At 44.5% G+C, this 17,969-nt stretch overlaps 1 protein-coding gene across 1 annotated transcript in view; it reads right to left on the bottom strand.

Moving 5' to 3' along the window:
* LOC115472489 (cadherin-related family member 4-like) overlaps window positions 1–17,969 on the bottom strand; it is a 252,344-nt gene that overhangs the window by 146,520 nt on the left and 87,855 nt on the right. The window contains 2 exon segments of the mRNA XM_030206781.1: window positions 339–522; window positions 11,525–11,664. Coding sequence (XP_030062641.1) covers window positions 339–522; window positions 11,525–11,664 — 324 coding nt within the window.

The following is a 17,969-nucleotide window of genomic DNA, read 5'->3' as shown; positions in this document are numbered from 1 at the left end:
ATTCCTGTCTCCTTTATATTATCCGTTTCTCCTATGGCACATACTGTCCATTTTTCCCTGTCACACACACACACTGCCTCCTCCCCTGTGATTAACACACATTGTCCCTCTCTCCCTGTCTCTCTCACACACTCCCACACACTCTCACTGCCTCCTCCCTTGTGATTAACACACATTGTCCCTCTCTCCCTGTCACTCATACACACAGCCTCCTCCCCTCTGATTAGCACACATTGTCCCTCTCTCTCTGTCACTCACAAACACACACACACCTCCCCTGTGATTAACAACACTTTCTTTTTTCACTCTGTTCATTAGTAATAGCCTTTGAGTCTTACACAAGTATAGCCGGGGAGCACTTTGGCAGCATGTCATTGACGTCCTGCACAATGATGTTGACAGTGATGATGTCACTGTCATTATGATGTAATTTGTTGTAGGCTCGGATCTGGAGTGTGGACTGCTTAAGTTCTGGATTCTTCTCCAAATCCAGATGTCTGGTGGTATAAATTGTCCCCGTTTCTGCACAGGAAGAATGAAGATAAAATCAGCACCGGCCTCAATCTGGAGATTCTAAGCCATCTGGAGTGATTCCCTTCTCTTTTCCCTTCCACTTCCACCATGGCAGGAGATAAATAATAGTTGCTTACCTGTAACGGTAGTTTTCCATGGACAGTACATCTTCTAGCCACACAAGTGAAATTACATCACACTGACATGACCGACCTGGCAAATCCAATAGCTTAAACTCTAAATATTTTAAACTGAGCATGCTCAATACTTCATGCCTAATATGTACTATAAATACAGTAGAACACCTCATGAAATCAGTTTACTGAAAATAGCAAATGACAATTTAGGGAGGGTGGGAGGGATTGTGTGGCTAGAAGATCTACTGTCCACGGAAAACTATTGTTACAGGTAAGCAACTATTATTTTTCCATGGACAAAATCTTCTAGCCACAAAAGCAGGGGCGTAGCTACAGGTAGGCCTGAGTGGTCCCAGGCCCACCCAATCACAGTTCAGGCCTACCCAGCCTCTCTGACCCACCAATCGGTGCCTGTCTTATTATTAGTCGGTTAGGCTGCACAGCAGCATGCAGTCACGTGGAAGCCTCCAGCGCTGCTGCAGCAAGCAAAGAGAAGCCCTCCTGCCTGCTTTTTACATTTTTGCTGCAGCACTTGGGAAATCAGGCATCAGAACCTGCTCTGGTACACACCTGTATCTGCCTCTGTCATCAAGGCTGCTGCTGCATGCTGGTTGGTAGCTGTAGCCTGCCCGCAGACCCACAACCCGCGCACTCAGCAACTGGTCCCCCTCCGGCCTGCACACCCAGCACCTGATCCCACTGGCCCATGCACACAGTGCCTATCTCCCTACCTGCAGCCCACGCACACAGCGCCTGTTCAGAATTGGTGGTAAGGTTTGCAACATAGGCTCCGAATATGTATGTGGTTTATGTTGATGCAGGAAGGCTGTTGGCAAACTATTAAAAATCTGTCGTCAAGTGCACTCTAAGGCATTATTTATGAGTATTCCAAGAAACGCTACTCACACCTATATATACAAAGTGCTCACCCATGTTAGCTCTGGGCCCACCCAAAATGTCAGGTCTGGCTACATCACTGCACACAAGTGAAGAATCTCTAGTGTACACAGGTAGCAGAATGAAACAGAATGTTCAGTCAACAGTATGTGTGTGTGTGTGTATATATATATATAAACTTATATATAAACTAAAAAGCAAATGACTGGTACCTGTGTAAGGAGGAGGAGACAATTTGCTGTTCAAGTTGCCTCATGAAGAATCATCTGTCCAAACGTAGAATCAGCAAGTGATGCAGCATCCAAACAGAAGTGTTTGGTAAACGTGTGTATCGTTGACCAAATTGCCGCTCGGCATTTAACTAGTAGTGGTGTCCTGTGAAAATATGCAGTTGAAGCAGCCATGGCTCTAAGTTTATGAGCTGTGACATGACGAATTGGTCTTGGCTTTTGAAAAGTGGATTTCATGTAACAAAATGCAGCTTACAATATAATTCGACAGTGCCAGGCTTTTCCAAAAGCAGGAACTAGAATCGTGAGCCCTTAGGCCACTGCCGAGGAGTGGCAGTGGCCGGCAAAACCACCCCACACAGGGATAAGACAGAACTCTGTCAGGGATGGCTAGACTTCACCTGCACTTGGCCGCCCTTCCCCAGGGTGCAGGCGGCTGGCAGGACTTGCAGGACAGGGCAGGAACTGGATACCAGCAGGATACACACAGGGACTAGAATCACAGGGAGGCTAGGCAGAATACTAGACTAGGACTCTCAAACAGACAAGGGACAGAACTGAAAGCTGCAAGCAGCCACTGAAACAGGGAACAAACGCTGATAGATAAGAGACAGAACTGAAAGCTGCCAGGCAGCCACTGCACAAGAAACACAGACAACCTAAGAACTACGAACAAGAAACAAGACTGGGAAACAAGCAATACAGTAAACAAGCAATACAGAACACAAAGCTACACAAAGACTAAACTAGAATCAGGCAAGAATTACAGACTATAACTGGACTAGGCAGAAGTGCACCAGCACCCCAACATACCAGGGCCTTAGGCGATGCAAAGGCAAAGCAGAGAGTTTCCAAATGGCTAATAAGCCCAGCAGCAGCTGAGATTCAGCTGCAGCAATCACAAGGCAGCTATGGGTGCTGTGCAGGCTCAAACAAGCTAAGCAAGTCTGGCAGGCCGGAAGATCCGGACTGGACTGGGCTGAAGCCTGGAACGGGAAACAGCACACAGACAATCCAATGCAGCCACCACGCCTAGCCACCAGAGGGCAAGAGGAACACAAACCAAAACACAGGCAGAAAGCATACTGAAGCACAGAGAGGCTAAACACACACAGGTGCAGTAGAGTGGAGTAATCAGAGCCATGCTGGAAGCAGCCAGCAAACAGACACAGAGACAGGAAGAACAGTTAGAAGCCAGCTCAGAAGCTGACCGCCAGAAGTAAGGTGAGTCTGAGAGGGGTCACGACCACAGACGTGACAGACAGGGTCCTTTTGAAGACTGGTTGATGATTTGTACAATGAGATAGGAATAACTGAGAAGGTCTATTTGGATAAATTGTATGTTGTAAATATATAGATAATGATTTGGTACAGTCTAGAGTATGCAAACAACGTTGGGTTGGTGATTGGGTGGAGGTGGTTGAAATATTGGTAGGAAAATATATTGATTGATATGAAAAAGGTGAAACAATCTTTGGTAAAAACTTACGATAAGTACGTAGTATGGCCTTATCGTGTAAAATTTGAGTGTTGGAGCGTAGGAAACATGTTAGTTCCTCAATCCGATGAGCAGAAGTGATTGTGATAAGAAATATTGTTTTCCAAGCTAAAAATTTTAAGTTTGCAGAGTGTAAAGGTTCAAATGAGGGATCCATAAGTGCTTCAAGTACTAAGTTTAAATCCCAAACTACTGGTGGAGTTTGAATGGGAGGTTTTAAATTGATTAGACCTCTCATGGAACGTTTGGTAATAGGATGTCTGATTATGGTGATGTCATCAATCAGATCATGGAAGAGTGAAATAGCCACTATATGCACTTCAAATGAAGAGCATGCTAGGACCCGTTTTACCTCCCAGTGTAAACCACATAATCTCAATCCAGTCTCCTGTTCTATTTCTCCACTGCTGGATTATTTTCTCCATCTTTCATAGAACAGGAGACTGGATTGAGATTATGTAGTTTACACTGGGAGGTAAAATGGGTCCATCTAGCAGAATATGAATTTCGAGTTGATTGTTTTTTGGAGGCTAGTAAAACATTAAGAATTGGTTCAGAAAACATAGAATAATCTAATGAGGTCCTTGGATATACCAAGCTGTGAGACATAGTTTTGTTAAATTCGGATGTAACAGCAAACCTTTGTTTTGGGTAAATAAATCTGGGACTTGTGGAAGAACTTGTAGAGGAAGGACAGTCAAAGTTTTGAGTACTGGAAACCAGAGTTGTCTTGGCCAGTAGGTACTATTAAAATTAGTGTTGTCAGTCTTGTTAATGAGCCACATGGATAATCTAATCAAATCCTTTGAGAATATACAGCAAATGAAGTTCTACTGAAGTAGGAAATGGTTAAGATTTGAAAATGATAAAAGACCAGAAAACTTTGAACAAAATGAATATTGTTACAGATGATTAATATCGAGATTGTTGTTTTCCCAGGTATGACTCCTAATGTTTTTTTTCCTCTGAAATGATTCCTCTTAATATATTAATTCAAAAGGAGTGAAGCCTGTGAAACTGGGATTACTTTAATCAGCGGGAATTGGATTGGAGATTCAAGGGTTTGTATTGTTAAACAACTTCTGGTTTTAAAAGGGGAAAAAAAATGAAATCAGGTGTATTACTTTCACTAATATTGGACAATAAGTATGTTTCCAATGAAATTGATGGACTATGCACCGTTATGGTCTTGAAGAAACCAACCAGATGATCAATGTGGAATAATGATTTAGATAAATAATAACCGGGGATAATCGGGTTAATACCACGTTTTCTTTGTTTGCTGTTGTTTAAATTGATCTCCTTGTCTTGTTTCACTCTCCCTATTTATTTTGTGGTCTAAGAAAGAGAAAGATTGTATAAAATCCATTTATCTTGTTGAGATTTTCTTCTTCTAATATTGTTTTAATGTACAATCATCTCTGTTTTACTGTTTTGCAAGTGATCCTTGTAAAATGAAAAAATTATAAATAAATGATTAAAAAAAAAATTAGTGTTGTCTTGTCTTGAATGACCTTTTGTAATATTCTTGGTATGAGTGGTATGGGAGTGAATACTTAAAAGACAGTGTTTGTCCATGGAATTGCAAATGCGTCCTCTGATATTCGCTTGTGACTGGGCCACCTTGAACAAAATCTGGGACACTTGTTGTTCTGTGGGGATGCAAAAAGATCTATTTGTGGCATTCCCCATAAGTGGAAAAAGGTTTTCAATAACTGTGATCTTTAAAGACCACTTGTGTGGATGTAGTTTCCTGCTTAATGAGTCCACTACCTGATTGTTGTAGCCTGATAGGTACATAGCTTGAACTGTTGAATGAAGTGAGAGGACTAGGATCCATAGACTGATTGCTTCACAATAAAGGCTGTAAGAACCCATGCCTCCCTGTTTGTTCAAATAAAACATTGCTACCTGATTGTCCTTTCGAACTTGTATTACTTGAAACTGAGAAAGCTTTGAAAAGTCTGAATGGCTAATCCGATCACTTGTAGTTCTAGAAAATTGATGGAATAAGTTTTCTCTTTTGAAATCCACTTCCCCTGAGTTGTATAGTTGTCTAGATGTGCTCCCCATCCTATCTTGGAAGTGTCTGATGTCAGTATCTTGGTTTGTTGAGGTGTGTGAAAGGGAGCTCCAACTAGGAGGTTTTGTGGCTGTGTCCACCATAGCAATTTTTGTTTGATTTGATTGGTAATGAAAATCTTTGTTGATAGGGGATGGAGGTACTGAATCTATCTGTTTTTCAAGTACCATTGAAGTGGACACATGTTCATACGTGCTAATGGAAGGACGTTGACTGTGGAGGCCATATGTCCTAAAAGAGTTACAAGAGTTCGAGCAGTTGTAACTTGAACAGATTGAAGATGTTGTACTAAATGTATTAAAAGTAAGCCATGAGGTGCTGGTAACTTCGCTAGAGAGTTCTGAGAGATTAGTTCTGCCCCTATAAACATCAACCTTTGAGTCAGGATCAAATGTGATTCTTGTAATTGATTAGAAAACCTAACTCTGTGATAAGATGAATCGTGAGGTGTAAGACTTCCAGATTCTGATGTGGAGATGGTGCTACAATTAACCAATCATCCAGGTAGGGAAACAGAAGGAAGCCCTTTTGATGTAGATGGGCCTCAGGTGCCCCTACACATTTGGTGAACACTCTGGGTGCTGATGTGAGGCCAAATGGTAGGACTTTGTATTGGGAATGTTGGTCATTGACAACAAATTGTAGGAACCTTCTGGACGATGGATGGATGAGAATATGTAAATAAGCATCCTGAAGATCGAGGGCTGTGAACCAAACATTCTGTTGTAAGAGTGGGAGGATTACAGCAAGGGTATTCATCTAAAAATTTTCCTTGAGAATAAATTTGTTCAGTTTTCTGAGGTCTAATAAAACTCTTGAATCTCCATCTTTCTTTGGAATGAGGAAATATTTCAAATAAAAACCCTTGTTTCTCTGTGGAAAGGGTACGGTCTCTATGGCATCTTCCTGAAGTAATCTGTGAACCTCATGTTGTAATAACACTGTCTGGGTAATAGAAAGATGGAGTAGAGTTGGTGACCGTAGTGGTGGATGGCATAGAAAATGAAGGGAATAACCATTTTGAATTATGTTTAGTATCCATTTGTCTGATGTTATTTGTCTCCAAACTAGTAAAAATGCTTGGATTCTGCCTCCCACAGGATTGTGAGGTTGAAACATGGTGTTAAAAATTAGATGGTAATTTTGGTTGCTAGGTCGGGATAGGTTTTTGATTACATCTGTCCCGTCCTTCTCGGTTTTGGTAATTTGAGTGTTAGTGGCCAGCTTTAATATTATATGTAGTACGATGTATAGAATATGATTTGCGTTGTTGATATTTATTATGGGAAGAATAATATTGTAGCTTTTAATAATTTGTTTTATGAATCTGTTGTTTGTCCTGTTATAGGATATCAAGAGTAGTACAGTCTTCTTTAAGACCATCTATTAATTCTTTAACCTTGTTTCCAAACAGAGTCGCCTGAACAAGGAGCATCTGCTACTTTTTTGTAGAAATCTTCACCCAAAGCTGAAGCTGTTAACCAAGCTAGACACCTGGTAGCAATTGCAGTTGCTGCTTCTCTAATTGATGTATCATAATTATCATGAGTCACTCAGATCATTTGTTTGGAGCAATCATCCAAATTGGACATAATAGATAAAAATAAAGGTGTACTGTCTTTTGGTTAAACAGACTGTAACTTAGATAAATCATCCATAATGGTATATAGATGTTCCACCATCATGGAAGGTGTGGACTTTAGGTCCTTAGGTGGTGGATGATTAGTGATACCTTTTTGTTTTTTATTTCTGCGCATTGCTGATTTAACAACTAACGATGCATGTAGAAGTTGTAACTTGCCATGACTTAAGACCTCATGAACTTTATATTTATTCTCTAAAGCTCTCTGAGTAGATCTGGTAGAATAGGGTATTGACCAAAGTACATTGTGATGGTCCTGAAGCACTTGGGCGACAGGAAGGGCAATAGTCTCTTTTGTAGTATTTAAATACTTAGTAACTGTTCTTTTGTCAGTATTTTGAGAAGGCATTGAAACATCTAAAGATTTCGTTAATTTTAATAAAAATGTTGAGTAAGAGCCCTCCTGTGTAGAGGGTTCTAAATTTTGATTAGTGGAGAGTTGTGTTGAAGTACCTGGGAGGTGATCTTCAGAAACTACAGGGTGCATAGAGTGAACTGAAAAAGTTGGAGATGGTAATGGTGAATTCAAATCAAAGTGAGAGAAGATCCGCCAGCAAACCATACCCTTGTAGTGCTTACCATCATTACCATCCACGTTTTTTGTCCTATTTTTGTGTTTTTTTTATTCATATAGGACATGTATGGGCTTTTTGCACTGCATTATTATTTTATAAATCTATACATAGTATTTTTTCGCTATAAGTTTATTATATGCATGTGTTTTATTTTTAATTATTATTATTATTATTATTTTTATATCATCTTATAAAATTGCCACACATATACCTTTAAAGTTTATAAGTTTATATAATTTACAATATTTAATGTTTTTAACTTTTTCTGTAGATATTAATTTTTTCTGTTCTTTTATCATATATATCATATATAAATGTACTTTTTATAGACTCCTGATGCAGGCCTGACGGCCGAAACACGACATTGTGTCGAGTCTTCAAACCTCCAATAAAGTTTTTTATTTAAGAACATCCTCCAGTTTCTGGTATCCTTGGTCGTACTCCCACTTTTTGTACATTATTGAATTCAAATCAAAACCATCATTCTTAGAATGTGATGATGAATTGGACCATAAATTCTGTTTAAAGATTTATGTAAAGAAGAAATCTTAGATGATGGTAAAGGACATATATTAACTGTTTCCTGAGTTTTTGGAATTATGGAAATTTGATTCTTATTAGACATGCTGCTCTAAAAAGTGTGTGAGAAATCAAATTAAATTGTTTTGGGTATGAATGCTATGATTAGAAGAAGAACGTGATTTAGATCTCATGCTCCTTTGAGATTTTGAAGATGCACGAGAGGTAGACTGCATAGAAACTGAGGCTTGGTGGCGAGAGTGAGATCGACATCTCTTGCGTCGAGAAGTAGATGTAGTGGATGATGTGGAATCATTACGACATTGACGAGTGGGAGGAATCGAGGAGGATGATGTAGAGCTATTTTGGCAATCGGCATTGATGCTTTGTAAGAGGTATTGGTATCGAATGTATGTACTCTGGTTGTGACTTCCAGCTGTTAGTGCCAACCCGTTGATATTGAGTCATTGACATCAGGTTAAATGGTAACACTGTGAGAAAAAGTGGATCTGTATCTATCACAGTATGTGGTATTTGAAATGCCGATACCTGATCCCTGGGCTCTGAGGCAAGGGGGAGAGCAGGGATTGAAGTCACCTGATCCCTGGGCTCTGAGGCAAGGGGGAGAGCAGGGATTGAAATCACCTGATCCCTGGGCTCTGAGGCAAGGGGGAGAGCAAGGATTGAAGTCACCTGATCCCTGGGCTCTGAGACAAGGAGGAGAGTAGGAACTGACTGGTTTCGAACTGAACCTGAAGTGGAAGCTAAAGTAGAATAGTTAGAAGCTGAGTGCTGCTTAGACAAGCTTGCAGTCGATGTTTCTGAACGGGAAGTTCAGAGGTAATCTTGAAGTTTAAGAGCTCTTATTTGAAGAGTCTTTTGAGACATACTTTTACAGCTACAGCAAGTGACTGTATCATGCTGTTGTCCTAAACATCTTAAACAGCAAATATGAGGGTCAGTTATAGATCATTTGTGTGTGCAAGGAGCAGCGTTTAAAACAAGTTTTAAGGGAAAGATATGTTGAACAGAAGTGCTGCTAAATTGAACTCTTTAATTTTTACTGATTGAAATAAATTGACAGGATGAATGAAAAGTAACATGGGTCACTCTCAGGCTTATTTTCGAAAGTGATCACTGGCCATTTCCCGACATAAATCGGGAGATGGCCGGCGATTTCTTAAAAGCGGCGAAATCAGTATAATCGAAAGCGGCGTTTTTGACAGCATCGCCGCTTTCCCGTTGCCTCGCCGGCAAAAGTTCAAGGGGGCATGTCGGCAGCTTAGCGAAGGCGGGACATGGGCGGGCATGGGCATGGCTACCAGATGGCCAGCTTTTGTGGATAACGGAACAAAAAAAAAAGCAGCGTTAAGCAGTATTTCGCCGGGTTTACTTGGTCCTTTTAGTTTCACGACCAAGCCTCAAAAAGGTGCCCCAACCCACCAGATGACCACCGAAAAGAATCGGGGATGACCTTCCTGTACTCCCCCAGTGGTCACCAACCCCCTCCCACCCTAAAAAAACACAATTATAAACATATTTTGCCAGCCTCTATGCCAGCCTCAAATGCCGTACCCACCTCCATGACAGCAGAATGTGTTCTATCCTCTGACAGCCTTTCCCTGGTTGTGATGTGGCTCTCGGGTGAGTGTGAAACCTTTTCTGTTAGGTGCACTGCAGAGTCACATCAGCAATGCATTGTGGTGGGTGTAGGGTAGTGGGCTCTACTCCCATGGTGCTTTTCCCCCTGCTAACTGGGTCAGAGTGTGCCCTGTTTTGTTTCCGGTAGTCCATGAGGTAGTGGCCATTTTTGTAAGCCACTTTTAGATCCCTTTCACGTGTTACCAGAGAACTTAGTTATTACCTTGAATGTTGCTGAAAGAGGGCATTGGTACACCATTCTGCCAGCTCTGACCTACTGCTAATCTCAGTACCAGGGAGACTCTTTGCCAGTGGGGCACAACCTCTGATCTGCAGTTAACTGTGATTAAACATGCTTATTCAAATAAAGGACTTTTTCAAAGAGATTAGACTTCAGGTCTCAACTGGTGTTGCTGCTGTATAACCTTGGCACAAGTCCTAGAGGCCTTCGTGTATGCAGGTCCCTGGAGCACTTTTAGTGGGTACCGCAGTGCACTTAAGGCAGGCGCACCCATGCCCATCCCCCCTACCTGTAACACTTGTGCTGGTAATGGGAGCCCTCCAAAACCCACTGTATCCACATGTAGTTGCCCCCTTCACCCCTAAGAGCTACGGTAGTGTTGTACATTTGTGGGTAGTGGGTTTTGTGGGGGGTTGGGGGGCTCAGCACCCAAAGTAAGGGAGCTATGCATGTGGGAGCTTTTTCTGAAGTCCACCGCACCGACCCCTAGGGTGCCCAGTTGGTGTCCTGGCATGTGAGGGGGACCAGTGCACTACAAATGCTGGCTCCTCCCATGACCAAATGCCTTGGATTTCGCCGGGTTTGAGATGGCCGGCATTTTTTTTCCATTATCGCTGAAAAACAAAACCAGCGATCTCAAACCCAGTGAACTCTGGCATTTGGCCGGTCTAAACCGTATTATCGAAAGAAAAGATGGCCTGCCATCTTTTTCGAAAATACGGTTCTGGCCAGCTGCAGTGCCGCCGCCACAATAGATCACCGGCGAACTATTTGGCCGGCGACGTTCGATTATGCCCCTCTCTAACTGTGACAAAATAAAACTGATGTTCATTCGTGTGATGTACATATTAGGCGAGAATTATTGAGCAGTTTAAAATATTTAGAGCTTATGCTATTGGCGTGCCGGGTCAGTCACGTCAGCGTGATGTAATTTTACTTGTGTGGCTAGAAGATCGTGTCCATTGAAAACCTGAGTTTTACAGCCAACAACACTTCCTGCAAAGTCTTTCACTGAAATCATTGCGGTCTAAAGATCTCTTTTCCCTTCCTCTTGAAGTCAAGCCTGCAGAGCTGGATGCCACTAGACATCTTTTGTAGCAATTTGTTCCCATTTTCTCACAATAGTCTGTATCATGCAGTAATCAATATCCAGTTGACCAATACTACAGGCTGGCAGTGAGTTGGTGGGCTGCCCTCAGGATAAGCTCCAGAAAGGAGGTTTCTTAAGCTGTCCTTTGTGAAATGACAGAGATATTTTTCCGTACAGAAGTACAGAGAATATCAGGCTGGAATATCAAAAGGTACATGTTCCAGTTCCTAGCATTTTCCAACCCTTCTCCACTCACCTTCCAAATATTTAATCTTATTGCTATTTATATGTATTTATTTACTAGAATTTATAGTTTGCATAATCAGTGCCAATTTGGCAGAACCTTGATCCATTCACCTTCCAGTCCACTACTTGATTGTATCCTTCCTTGCTCATATTCCAGCCCCCTAAACTCCCATCTCTTGAGCTCTCTGCTCCCAGCTTCATCCCAGATTGACTTTACTTGCCTTGTTCAATATAATAGGCAGTAGTTGGGCTTATGAGTTCATACAGGACGTGGTCCCCAGAAGCTTGAACTTGTGTAACATTAATCTTTGGCTTTGTGTTCTCATCAATGGTGACAGTCTTTGATGCAGACCTAGAATGAACACACACATATGCATTAATCTACTACTACTGGTCCCTTTACTTGTCCCAGGAAAAGAGCTCCCAAGTTGTAAGACAACAATATTTCTGTGTGGGCTTTCTGGTGTATTGTGTGATTATATATATATATATACTAGTGCAACCAAGCCCATTTTGTCAAAAATGAAACGGGCCCTAGGAAGGCTCTCGTCGAAGCGATTTCTCCTCTCTCCCCTGCCCTCCCCTCCATGTCCAGCGATTCTTCCGTCCCCTCCCATCCCCTCCGTGTCCCATGATTCTGACCTCCCCTCCATGTCCAGCGATTCTCCTCTGCCCTGCTGTCCCCTCTGTGTCCCGCGATTCTGGCCTTCCCTCCATGTCCAGCGATTCTCCTCTGCCCTGCCCTCCCTTCCGTGTCCTGCGATTCTCTCCTCTCCTCCCATCCATGTCCATCGATTCTCCTCTGTTGTGCCCTGCCCTCCCCTCGATGTCCCACGATTCTGTCCTCCCCTCCATGTCCAGCGATTGTCCTGTGCCCTGCCCTCTCCTCCCATCCGTTCATAACATCCTGACGTCAGCTCGCCTCCAGCGTTCCCTTTCCTCTCACTGTTCCGCCCTCCTCTGATGTCATTTCGTCTTTACGCAAGGGCGGGACAGTGAGAGGGAAGGCTTGCTGACATCAGGATGTTACGAACCCAGCCAGCCATAGAACGTTGAGGTACAAATTATTATATAGATATAGAGAGAGATAACCTGGTGAGCAAGAAGGTACCAAAAGTGTGTGTGTGTGTGTGTGTGTGGGGGTGGGGGGGGGTTGACTTATTTATACCACAAGATAGAGGCAGAGGCATAGCTAAGTGGGTCACCAGGGGAGTGGCCGCTCCTCCAAAAGGACTTCTGATGGTGCCGGTGCCTATTTTTCACGCAATCACATTTAAAATATGCGCCGGCACCAGTCCACTCTCCTCTCCCCCCGCGTCCTCAATCTGACTACACTTCTGGATAGAGGGATATCAACTGCATAATCCTGCAAAAGTTCAGCCTCAGGTATGGACTAGTTACATCTTTAACAAATAAGAAATTTATCAATAAAAAAAGTAATTAACACCGGAAATCACATACCCCACTTTAAGTACCTTCAGGTTTTAGGTTGTAGAACATGAAAAATATCAAAGTTGTGAAAAAGATTCCATAGCCCCATTCTACTGATCCTACAGGACCCAAAACTATCAAAAATGAAGGCTGCCCAGATTTATCCCTCCAACTTTTATAGCTTTTATCTCTGTTATTTGTAACCTCGCTTTCGGTACTTTTCACACACTGGTCACACATACTGGTATATATACATTCAACAGCCTCAGCACTAGTGAATAAGACCTCATACACTTGAAGTTATCCTAGACACAATCTAAGTCAAACACAAAACCTTTACTTTGGTATATTCTCTTTCTAACTGAAATGCAAATATGTAACAGACCTTATATACAATTGATATTATTAAACAAAGGACACATAACAGAGAGTGTATTTAGAGATATTCTTGAAGCTTCAACCCTGGCAGCAAATGTTGACAGCACAGCTGACATCATAGAGTTTTGGTTTTTTTTTTTTTTTTTTAAATCAAAGTGTTCCCTTGTACCCTTTGGGAGTTAATTTTTTAAAAAATTTATTTTTTGAAATTGTAACTATCAAGATACACAAATCTTCTTGATGAGAAAAAGTGGAACACTTACCAAAAGAATAATACTGTCACGGTTGGCGGTGGCACACTTACCACCGGGTAGGGCCTCAGATCTGGGGACATCCATGGTGTCTGGTCAGGACAGGAGCGGGGCCACCGCCACAGGCTGATTGGGGCATCTGGCAGCATTGACCAGATGGAGCTGGATGGAGTCCTTAGGCACTGGAATGCGCCCAACTCATGCCTTTCTGTGCAGGGGCTCAAGCGTGGCTGGGGGACATCATCCACACAGTATTGTCTTTAGGGCATCGAGTTCCTGCTTCACTGCTCTGGCAGCTGTTGTCCTCAGTTGCTGTTTAAGCTGCTCCATTCCTGCACCTTTTGTTCTTGCTCAGCCGAAGCCCCTTTGGGATTAGCTGCTCTGCGTCTTCACCCTTGGTTCCTGCTCAGCTGAAGCCCCATTTAAATAGGCTGCCCCGTGCCTGGCCTCTTGATCCCTGCTCTACTGTAGCCTTGGGGAGATTTGTGTGCATCTGGTCGGCTGTGTTCACCTCAGCAGTTGCACTCAGGAGGCAGTGAAGGTGACACAATGAAACGATGATGCTAGTGGTCTAGGAGATTTATTAAACAGCACTACACCTTACCAGCTAGTCGTTACAAATACATAAGAAATAATGAACACAAGAAACGTTACCTTTAAATGTTTCCATTTAGCTAAGTTCACAACTCTAGGGGGGGGAGGGATTGAGCAGTACATCTAGGAGCTAAGCTAACAGATACCATTAAAAAAAAAGAAAACGTGACAGCACTCTCTTTGGATATAAGGAACTCAAAACACAACCACAGTAATGGAAAGAATAATGTCACATGAAAAGTCACAGGAGCAGTAGAAGAGTGGGAACAGAATCAGGCTGTTTAAAAAACGGACCAAAGGCGTCCAACGTAGATTTAAAATATTTATTAAGGGATGACTCAACACAGTGTTATGATTCTGCCAGTTTGGCTGAGGGGGAGGGGGGGACGTCTCTTCTGATTGGCTGCCAGGGATTGTGCTGACGTCAGGGGATAGTACTTTAGCCTGCAGCTGAAGAGTTTCTCTGCTTTTGCGTTACTTACGCGCCAGACCAAAGGGCAGCACACAATACTCAAAAGTGCTGCGTCCCCAGACGGAATTGAAGATACTTCCTGTGAGCTGGAAGTTTCAGGATGTGAGTATAAGCATCCTTTAAGTCCAGAGAGAATAGCCAATCGTTCTCCTGATTCATGGGAAGAAGGGTGCCCAGGGAAAGCATCCTGAACTTCTCTCGGACCAGAAATTTGTTCAGGGCCCTTAGGTCTAGGATGGGATGCATCCCCCCTGTTTTTTTTTTGCACAAGGAAGTACCTGGAATAGAATCCCAGCCCTTCTTGCCCTGGTGGAACGGGCTTGACCGCATTGGCACTGAGAAGGGCAGAGAGTTCCTCTGCAAGTACCTGCCTGTGCTGGAAGCTGAAGGGCTGAGGTCCCGGTGGGCAATTTGGAGGTGTGGAGATCAAATTGAGGGAGTATCCTAGCCGGACTATTTGAAGAACCCACCGATCAGAGGTTATGAGAGGCCACCTTTGGTGAAAAAGGTTTAGCCTCCTTCCGACCGGCAGATCGTCCGGCACGGACACTTTTATGGTGGCTATGCTCAACTGGAGCCAGTCAAAAGCCCATCCCTTGCTTTTGCTGGGGAGCTACAGGGGCCTGCTTTGGTGCACGCTGTTGACGTGAACAAGTGCACTGGGGCTGAGCCTGAGAAGGCTGTCGAGAAGGAGGATTGTACCTACACCTATTATATGCATAGGGAGCATTCCTCCTTCCCCGGAAAAAATGTCTACCAGTTGAGGTAGAGGCAGAAGGCGCCCGGTGGGAGAGATTGTCCATAGTGGTTTTCCACTGCGTGATCTGATCGACCACCTGCTCAACTTTTCACCAAAAATATTATCCCCCCGGCAAGGGACATCCGCAATCTGCTGCTGGACTCGATTGTCCAGGTCAGAGGCATGCAGCCATGAGAGTCTGTGCACCACTATACCCTGGGCAGTGGTTCTGGATGCAACATCAAAAGAATCGTAAGCACCCCTGGACAGGAATTTACAACATGCCTTCTGCTGCCTGACCACCTCCTGAAAAGGCCTGGCCTGCTCCGGAGGGAGCTTATCGACCAAGTCCGCCAGTTGCTTCATCGTGTTCCTCAAGTGAATGCTCGTGTAGAGCTTTTAGGACTGAATTTTGGCCACGAGCATAGAGGTCTGGTAGGCCTTCTCCCAAAAGAGTCCAGGGTTCTAGATTCCCTCCCCAGGGGCGCTGAGGTGAAATCTCTAGAACTCTTGGCTCTCTTGAGAGCGGAATCCAGAACCATAGAGTCGTGAGGTAACTGCGACTTCATCAACTCAGGTTCTCCGTGAATCCGATATTGGGACTCAGCTTTTTTGGGGATGGTGGGATTACTTAACGGTTTCATCCAGTTCCTCAGCAATGTCTCCTTAAGGACATTATGCAAAGGGACAGTGGATGACTCCTTAGGTGGCGAAGGATAGACAAGGACCTCGAGCATCTCAGTCCTGGGCTCATCCTCAGATACCACAGGGAAGGGAATAGCCAGACATTTCCCGGACAAATGAAGAGAAAGAAAGACTCTCCGGGGAAGAAAGCTTTCTTTCTGGTGAAGGCGTAGGATCAGAGGGAAGACCACAAGACTCCTCAGAAGATAAATATCTGGGATCCTCCTCTTCATCCCACGAGGCATCCTCATCGGTGTCGGACAAGAGTTCCCTGACTGCAGTCCGAAACCGGGCCCGTCTCGACGCCAAGGAGCAACGTCCTCAATGGCGATGTCGAGAAGTTGACTCCCGTGCCGGCGGCGATGAAGCTCCCTCCAGCGATGTCGACAGGGAGTCGACCTGGGTGGCAGCCCAGTCCGATGCCGCAAGTGGCACCGGCATCGGAGACCTCACCACAGGCGGAGAGCCAGCTGCCGCTTCCATCGATGGTACGGAGGGTGCAAGCACCCCCAGTACCGGAGCAGACTGACGCAGCAGCCCTTCCAGAAGGCCTGGAAGAATGGCTCGGATGTGCTCGTCCAGAGACGCTGTCGGGAAAGGCTGTGGGGTCGGTGCAGGAGTCGCTGTCAGAACCCATGGAGGGTGAGGAAGCGGTACCGGGCTGTCAAGAGACCGATGCACCAATACCTCTTGAATGGAGGGTGAGCGGTCCTCCCGGCGTCGGAGCTTCACGGTGCCGAATCCTTCGACACCCCGGAGCTCCCGGTACCGTGTCTGGAAGGAGACCGATGACGATGCTTCTTAGCCTTCGCTTGATGCACGTCATCGATACTCCTTGGTACCGATGAGGAGGACGTGGAATCCACACGCCTCCTCGGGGTCGGGTCTGAAAGTGGTCGATCCCGGTGGGCCTGCACAGCAGGAGTCTTCGAGACAGGTGGAGACCCACTCGAAGGCTCACTGCTCCCAGCGTGTGGTGGTCTCTGGACAGCCATTACCTGCACTCCCCAAAGTCGATGCCATCTCCTGTGCCGATATCGACTCCGCTGACCTCGGTACCGATGTCGACGTCGACACCGACGGGCGAAGCTCCAAACAGAAAATCCCGAAGAGCTTTTCTCGATGCCTATGTCCGCTTTTTAAGGCTAAGACACAACTTACATGCGTCTGGGCGATGGTCGGGCCCAAGGCACTGAAGACACCACGCGTGGGGGTTGGTACCTGAGATTGCCCGGTTGCACCAAGTACACTTCTTGAAGCAGCTAGGAGTCCTCGATGTCATGGACAGAAAAATAGCGGCAGCAAAGTAAAAATTCTCGATTGTGCCAAATGTAAGGGTACAAAAAAGAGAAAGCACGTACGCGTGGCCTAATGAGGGCCGCGACGGAAGCGAAAAGAAACTTAAAAGGGAAAAAAACACTATAGAATAAAGGGGGGATTTTTGTTTGTTTTTAGTTTTTTTAAGTGAACAGCTTTAAACAAAAGAAAAAAGACAAAACAGAGGAAAAAAAAAACGCCCAAAAAACCCGAAGGCTCTTTTCGGGCCGAACCGAGAGAAACCAGTCACTCTCTAATCGCAGAAAGAAAAGAACTGATCGGCTCTCGCACGATGGGCGGGAAGATGGCCGCACCTGCGCGGTGCGTGCACCCCGTGCGCTCAAAGGCTCTAGCAAACTTTTGTTGCTATGGAAGATTTCTGTTCCTGGGCCACCGTGGACGCCGACCCAGTCGTGAGGACAAGTAGGTCGGAGAATTACTGTTACAGCTTACTCCTCCATACCTGAAGGGGACTCAGAGCTCCTTTCCTGGTAGAACTGCTTGTCATAGGGCAAACATAGGGACCCAAGGCTATGTAATACTACTACTACTACTATTTAACATTTCTAAAGCGCTACCAGGGTTGCGCAGCGCTGTACAATTAACAAAGAAGGACAGTCCCTGCTCAAAGGAGCTTACAATCTAAAGGACAAAAAGTGCAGTCAATCAAGACTGAGGCAGTCTAGATTTCCTGGATAGAGATACAATGGTTAGGTGCCGAAAGCGACATTGAAGAGGTGGGCTTTGAGTAAGGATTTGAAGATGGGTAGGGAGGGGGCTTTGCTTATGGG

This window comes from Microcaecilia unicolor, chromosome 6 (genome assembly GCF_901765095.1).
Source record: "Microcaecilia unicolor chromosome 6, aMicUni1.1, whole genome shotgun sequence".
Taxonomy (NCBI): domain Eukaryota; kingdom Metazoa; phylum Chordata; class Amphibia; order Gymnophiona; family Siphonopidae; genus Microcaecilia; species Microcaecilia unicolor.
This window is presented reverse-complemented; position numbering and strand designations above follow the sequence as displayed.